This window comes from Peromyscus leucopus, chromosome 14 (genome assembly GCF_004664715.2).
Source record: "Peromyscus leucopus breed LL Stock chromosome 14, UCI_PerLeu_2.1, whole genome shotgun sequence".
Taxonomy (NCBI): Eukaryota; Metazoa; Chordata; class Mammalia; order Rodentia; family Cricetidae; genus Peromyscus; species Peromyscus leucopus.
The window spans coordinates 68,761,505-68,769,022 of record NC_051075.1 but is presented as its reverse complement, the minus strand read 5'-3'; the positions used below and the strand labels follow the sequence as shown (position 1 = coordinate 68,769,022).

At 43.5% G+C, this 7,518-nt stretch overlaps 1 protein-coding gene and 1 pseudogene across 4 annotated transcripts in view; one reads left to right on the top strand and one right to left on the bottom strand.

Annotated features, from left to right (window-relative positions):
* Positions 1 to 3,504: 3,504 nt before the first annotated feature.
* On the bottom strand, positions 3,505 to 3,605 carry LOC114706082 (annotated as a pseudogene).
* Positions 3,606 to 5,588: 1,983 nt separating this feature from the next.
* Trip11 (thyroid hormone receptor interactor 11) overlaps positions 5,589 to 7,518 on the top strand; it is a 78,643-nt gene continuing 76,713 nt past the window's right edge. For 3 of the 4 annotated variants that reach the window (XM_028888299.2, XM_028888301.2, XM_028888300.2), the window contains exon 1: positions 5,589 to 6,086. In XM_028888299.2, coding sequence (XP_028744132.1) covers positions 5,948 to 6,086 — 139 coding nt within the window. In that variant the 5' untranslated portion in view covers positions 5,589 to 5,947. The remainder of the gene's footprint in view (positions 6,087 to 7,518) is intronic. The other variant, XM_028888298.2, reaches the window with a different exon arrangement.

Here is a 7,518-nt window from a genome sequence, read left to right as displayed (position 1 = left end):
TTTAAGTCATGCCAGTGCCAGGAATTACTAAATTCTTAAAACTGGTCCCTGTGACCTGCACAAATCCAAATTGGGTAGTGCAGAACCAGACTTCTATCTGAAGGTCTTAAGCTGGGAAATCCTGATGTTTTAAATTAGTAAGAGGATTCAGATTCAGACCTTTGATTCCAGCTTTAAGTTCAGCAGCAAGGATGTGCTCAGTGGTAGAGCAGTTACCTAGTGACCCCAGCCTTGAGTTCAGTCCTTAACACTGCAAAGGAACAAAAGTTCAAAATGCAGTCTACATTTAGAGAGGCCTTAAGGGAATACTTTCAAAGTGAAGTGTCTGCTGTATTTTAGCTCTATGAAGTGCTAAATACATGTGACCTTAATTAAGAAAAAGCAGATTAATCAGTAGTGTGGATAATTTCTGTTTTTCATATTTAAAACAAAAACTCTCCCTTCATTCCTAATTTGTCAATAATAAGGTAAAGAAACAAACTTGTTTTGTATTTTTTTCAAAGTGTTATGCATAGTAAAAAGTTTTGTTTAGTCTTTCATGAATGACAAGGATATTGACTTTTTTTTTAATTTGAGGATTTTTTTATTTCTATAATGGTCTGTTATTTTAAGAATTAGCACAAAATAATATACTCCCTAAATTTATGGAGGTTTAATAGTGCCAGCACACTTTTAAAACTGCAGTCATAGATAAGGTATTAGTGGAAAGTATGTGGGAAATGCAGTTATTTAGGGAATACTCACTTGTCTCTTGCATAGTTTAAAGGTGGTATGTTTCCTGGAATTTTTTTAATGATTTTTTTTTTAAGAGGACAGCAGACATTTGAAATGTGATTATCTAATTTCTACAACACTGGACTAAATAGGAATAACTTTTTTTTTTAATGACTGTTCTGTATAAATAAAATATTTGAAACTTAAGCGCAAAAGCCGTGAAATCAAAAGGCCTTGTCTTCTGGCCAATACGATGCACTGTGGCAGTGCTGTTCGCTCAGGACCCACCTCTGCAGCCCTTCTCGTGTGCCCGGTCTCCTAGAGTTACGGGCTGCCACTCCACAGGTCTTCCGTCTGTCTACGCCTTCGAAAGCTGGGCTTCCAAAGCACTGTTGAACACCGAGGGTTCTGTTGGTGTGGATGTTAATGAGCTGTATTTTAAATATCAGAGATTATTAAATAAAGAGAATGATTGCTTTTCTATTAACTTTCTGTGTTTATTGTTCATTTTGTAGCCTTGCTATTCAATCTGTTGGGAGGCACAGCTGCATCTCCGTCCTGTGGGAGCTTTTCCTAAATGCAGTTTGAGGCCCACTATACCAGGACCTTGTAGCTGGAACGAGGAGAAGCGGTCTGTGGAGCTGCATATTTTTATACAGCTGCAGTGATGCATGAAGCAGACCAGGGGAGCCCTCCCAGATTCCTGTCACAGAATACGTTACCACCTGATCCCAGATACACAAGCCTTCCACAATTTTCATTGTTTGAGACTGAAGCCAATGGCCTTTATACCTGTACCTCTCCTCAGATCTTTTCCAAGAACAGAATGCCACATTTTCCCTTGAAATCTGGTTTTAAATATTTGTTCAATTGTTCCTAACCTTGAGGGACAAAGCACATTAATAACTCATTTTTGTTAATTTGAGACATTTTCTATATAGCCTGACTTGGAACATTTGGGATCTCCTACTTTAGGATCTGCTTTAGACTCCTGAGTGCTGCATTTGCAGGTATGTGCTACTATGCCTGGCTAGCATTGTTTTCTCCTGAACATTCTCTACCCTGTGCCAGGGACCTGTACCACCCTTTGTCTCTTGGGTCACCACAGAGAAAGTCCATTCATGTAACATTCAGTGAACAGTTTGTGTGCTTACTATTGAGCATGCATTGTTCTAGGTTCTTAGAAACAACCATGAGTAATACTACTCATTCAGAATATGAATGTTCTCAAGGCCTGTGAGAGAACTGTTTACTACACTACATGCTCAGCAGCAGTGAACAAAGTTGTAAATAATCTGTTGCCTTTCTTGCCACTGTGACAAAATGCTCAACAAGAGACAACATAGGAATGACCAGTTTGGGCTCACAGTTTCTCAGGGGACAGGTCATCACAGCAGCTACCACATCTCCCATCTTGGCAGATCAAGAAACAAGACTAGACAGGTATCGAGGCTGGGCTGTAATCTTCTAAGTCCTGCCTCTAGTGCTGCAGCTAGGCCTCACCTCTTAAAGAGTTCCATAACCTCCTAAACAGTACCACCATCTAGAGACAAAGTAGTCAAACAATACCCCAGAGGACATCTCACTCAAACCACACCATGTAAACATTGATGACTTCTCAGTAATTATGGTAACACTATTTAGAGTCCAGAAGGAAAGGGAATAGGGACATAAGAAATACAGAAACATCACATCTATTTTTCCACAAAGGAAATGGGTAGTAAATAGTATTAATGAGAAAATGCTGGGAGTGGTGGCTCATGTCTTTAATCTTAGTCCTTGGGAGCAGAGGCAGGTGCATCTTTATTATAGAGTTTGAGGCCAGCCTGGTCTAGGTAGCAAGTTCCAGGCAACCAGGCTACATAGTGAGATGGGGTGGGAATGGCACAGCTAATAGTATTTTTCTGACTTAAGACTTACTGCTTGGAACCACTAAGGCATGGGGCTTCTCTCTGATGTGATGTGTTTAATTGTGCTGTGTTGGTCTGGCAACTTCCTGAATGATGATCAGGAACACTCAGGCTAACTATGGGGGTGTTTGGCAGGAAAGGGAAGAGTCATCTGTGATGATTAATCTTGGATGTCAGCTTGACTGCCTGGGAAGAGGGAACTTCAACTAAAGAATTGCCTCCATCAGAGTGGCCTGTGGCCATGTCTATGGGGTGTTTTTTGTTTTTTGCTTTAATTGATACAGGAAGATCAGCCATTGTGGGTGGTACCATCCCTAGGCAGGCGGGCTTGTACTATATAAGAAAGAGCTGGTCATGGGCCTGGGAGTAAGCTGGTGAGCAGCCCTCCTCCATGATGTCTGCTTCAGTTCTTGCCTTCAGGTTCCTGCCTCGAGTTCCTGCCCTGACTTTCCTCAGTGACAGATTGTAACCTGGGAGTTGTAAGATGAAATAAACCCTTTCCTCCGACTTGCTTTTGGCCATGGTGTTTTTTCACAGCAACAGAAAACCAAACTAGAACAGCATTTTAAAGTCAAATGTTATCAAATGTATGTTTTTAAGCTTACTAGAATAAAATTCAGGCATATATATATATATATGTATGTAAAAGCAAGATTAGTACAATGAACAGCTGTGTACTCAACCCAATTTCCATAATGACTGATTTCTGACAATATTTTATCATTTTGCTTTTTGAGACAGGGTCTCACCATCTTACTCTGGCTGGCTTTGAGCTTGCTATGTAGACCAGGCTGGCCTGGGGTTCATGGATCCACTTGTCTCCTGAATGCTGGTATTAAAGGCATAAACCACCATGCCTTGCCTCTGACAATTCTTTTTTTTTTTTTTGGAAAGCTTCACAAATTTGTGTGTCATCCTTTCACATGGGCCATGCTCTCTGTATCATCCTAATTTTAGTATATGTGCTGCTGATGTAAACACTTTTTTTTTGGTTTTGGTTTTTCAGGACAGGCTTTCTCTGTGTAGCCCTGGCTGTACTGGAACTCACTCTTTAGACCAGACTGGTCTCAAAATCACAAAGATCTGCCTGTCTCTGCCTCCTGAGTTCTAAGGAGTGTGCCACCACCACCTGGCTCTGACAATCTTTTTTAATGTGTGTGTGTGTGTGTGTGTGTGTGTGTGTGTGTGTGTGTGTGTGTGTGCCGGAAGACAACTTCGTCACCCTCAGAAAAGCCATACATTCCTTTGAGACCGTGTCTCTCACTGACCTAGAACTCACCAGTTAGGCTAGCCTGGCTGGCCAATAAGCCCCAGTGGTCTTCCTGTCTCTGCCCAGCATTGTGGCACACATATGTGCTACCATGCCTTATGTTTTTTTATGTGGGGTCTGGTGATCAAACTCGGGTCCTCATGTCTGTGAAATAAGCACTTGCTTAACTGAGCCATTTCCAACCTGGTTTTTGACAATTCTTGTCTCATGTTCTCTCCGTCTCTTTGAAGCATATCCAAGATAGCATATCATGCTACTTATCAGGGTAATACGATAGATCAGGGCACTCCTGTCTAAAGGACTTTGTATTCAGTTTTATCTTCCTGCCTGGTCTATTTTCCCCCATTTATCTGTGTCTCTAACTTACTTCAAGTCTCTATTCAAAATTACCTTATCGAGGCCTTAACCATTCTCTGCATTACCAGTGCTCCACTTACCATGTCATGCCCATATTGTCCTTACCCCGTATTACTGTTGTTGTCCCTAATGGCAGTCATTACCACCTGTCTAACACTACATTTTGTCTAGGTGTGCCTTCCCATTGGGACACAATCTTTATAAGCTCACAGACCATTTATCTTCTCTTACACCCCTAGTGCCCAGAATAACAGCAGACATGTTAATCACTCGAGGATTGTGTATGCTACATTTAAAAGACACACATGATGTAATTACATACTTGTAATTCCAGTACTCAGGAGGTAGAAGCAGAAGGTCATCAGTTCCAAGCCAACCTGGGTTACAGGAGCTCCTGTCTCAAAGGTTGAGGGTATAGCTAAGTCTATATGCATGGTGTGCTCAAGTCTCTGATTTTAATCCTCAGCACCAGAAGTTCTCCATCAAATCAAAGTGAATGTGTAGCTCATCAACGCCATCACTACAATGTTCTGGTCTGTTTATTTTCTTGGTTTTGTGTTTTTTTTTTTTTTTTTTCTCTCGATGCATTTTCTCGCCTTCCTTGCTACTACTATCATCATGATTCTGTCCAATTCCTTGCTCTGGGACACAGAAGCTGAAAATCCCCTGAAGGCGCCCCTAAACCCAAATATATATCCGGTAATATTATTCAGATTCCAGGAAGAGATAATTCAGTATAGGCGTCATCAGATTCTACAAACTGGGTATATTCCCAATGTTCCTTTAACTACAGGGTAACTGGTTTAAAAAAAAAAAAAAAAAAAAAAGCCCGACAGTGGTGGCACACGCTTTTAATCCCAGCACTCTGGGAGGTAGAGGCAGGTGGATCTAAGAGTTCCAGGACAGGCAATGCTATTCAGAGAAACCCTGTCAAGAAAAACCCAAAACAAACCAAAACCAAAAACGTGCTTCTGCTTGGACTCTTTGAATTGCAGCCCGGTTTTGCAGCTTTGTAGCCTCGTTTCCAAGGCTCTGGCACGGAGCAGCCTCGCAGAGGCTGTTAAATAGAGTAATGTGGGTGTGTTGAGGTCGCTCTCCTGTGTGGTGGGTGGATCCTGTCGAGTTGTTTCGCTGCAATGCAATAGCTCCTGTGGATAGAGTTAAGGAGACATCCCCCAAAGGTTGCCTCTGCCTATAAACAAATGCAGCTGCGCAGATGGCAAGCACCAGGCTACTGCTTGCCTCTTAGGTCTCCACCTCCACAAGCTTACCAGTCCGGCCAGCCCCACACGCAGTCCTCCTCAATCCCACAGTCCTTCGCGCCTAGGACGCATCTGGCAGCAGCCCTTCTACGCCATCGCGGAGGAGCTCTATGGTCGCTGCCGCTTTCCCGGCGGTGTCATGGCGGCCGGCGTTGAGTTGGCAGGACTGGCCCAGGAAACTGAGGAAAGTCACTAAAGCTGAGAAAGAAGTGTTCCAGTCGCACGGCGGGAAGTCGTGGGAATGAGCAGAGGCCTCGTGGGGCCCACGGAGTCCACAGCGGCGAACCCTTGGTGAAGGGCCAGGCCGGGCCTCGGCTTTCTGACGCGGCTGTCGGTGGGAGTGCCGCGTCCTGCGAGTCCTCGGCGTCTGGATCGGCACCAGCCCCGGCGTTCAGGGACATTTGGAGCGGACGTCGTTCTCTCCACCCGCAGCGATGTCGTCCTGGCTCGGGGGCCTCGGCTCCGGCTTGGGCCAGTCTCTGGGTCAAGTAGGGGGCAGCCTGGCTTCCCTCACTGGGCAGATTTCAAACTTCACGAAGGATATGTTGATGGAAGGCACGGAGGATGTGCCAGGTAACAGCTGGAGCGAGGCGGGAGGGCTCAGCTGGGACCCTGAGAATTCCGCTTGGTTCCCGGTCGGTTGCCTATCCTTCGGCAGGTGCGGACGGCGAAGGAGTCATTCCACACTTTTCCTTTGCCTCCGCAGTCGCTTTTCCAGCCCGCAGGACCACTGGTGGAGAGTTCTGGTTCTCGCCCTCCCTTTCCTCCCCCGATGAATACCCTGGATAGCTCAGTAAAGGGGATCTGCTACTTTTACGCCGAATAGGATCTTAATTGGGCGGTTCATCCTATTTCTTACTTTGTCTTAGTTTGGGGGGCGGATCTGATTTTGATCCTGTTCCCTTATTATGACAGCTAAAATAGTATGGTAATTATTTTTTCTTAAATACTCATAATTAAACATTTGGTGACTCTTGTCCTGTCTTTAGCACGTTTTTAGGGGAATAGGGCTGTTTATCTCTTCAACTGTTTTCTAATTTTGCTCATCATGAAGACACATTGAAGCTAAAAATATATTTTTGTGTACGATTGCACATTTCTCTCATATTTTGACAGGACCAATGAAATACTTTATCTTTTGAGTATTCTTATCTACTTCATTCACTTATAATTTTTTTAGAAATTATTATTATTATTGGTGTGTGTGTGTGTGTGTGTGTGTGTGTGTGTGTGTGTGTGTGTGTGTGGGCTTCTGTGACATAGCGCCCATGTGTGGAGAGGTCAGAAGACAACTTAATGGAGTTGTTCTCTTCCCCACTTAGTTTGGGCATGTAACTCAGTTTATTAGGCTTATATGACAAGTGCCTTCATCTAGCCAGCTTCCTTCAGCCATTTTTAAAGTCTTGCTGTCCTAATGAATAGTGACCTAAAATTGTTATCAGTGATTAGGTTAATTACTATTACTATTCTTGCCGTTTCTTTGAGTAGATTTTTTTTTTTTTTTTTTAAAGTTTGAATCAAGGGAGTGGTCAAATAATCCAGTGATTAAGAGCGCTGGCTGCTCTCTCTCAGAGGATGCAGGTTTGATTCTCAGCATCCAGTAGCAGCTCACAACTCTAATTTCATTCAGTTCCAGGGGATCCGATGTCCTCTTTGAGTCTTACCAGGCTCTGCGTGCCTTAATGACCCACAGGCATATGTGCAGAGAGAACACCTGTACTCATAATAATAAGACAATTTTAAAGTTCTAATCAAGGCTTGCTGTGCAGCTCAGGCTGACCTGGAGCTGAGAGTCTTCCTGCCTCTGCCTTTCAGTGCTGGCATTACAGGTGTGTACCACTACACTACAACAGTTTTATTTCTTTATAAATGAACAACTTACTGTTGTAGTTTACACTATGGGAAGGAGTTGCTAGAGATTGAACCCAGGGCCTCATGCATGGTAAGCACACTCTATTGAATTATACTCTGAACTCCTCAGTTTTTTCATCATGGTTTAAAGCCA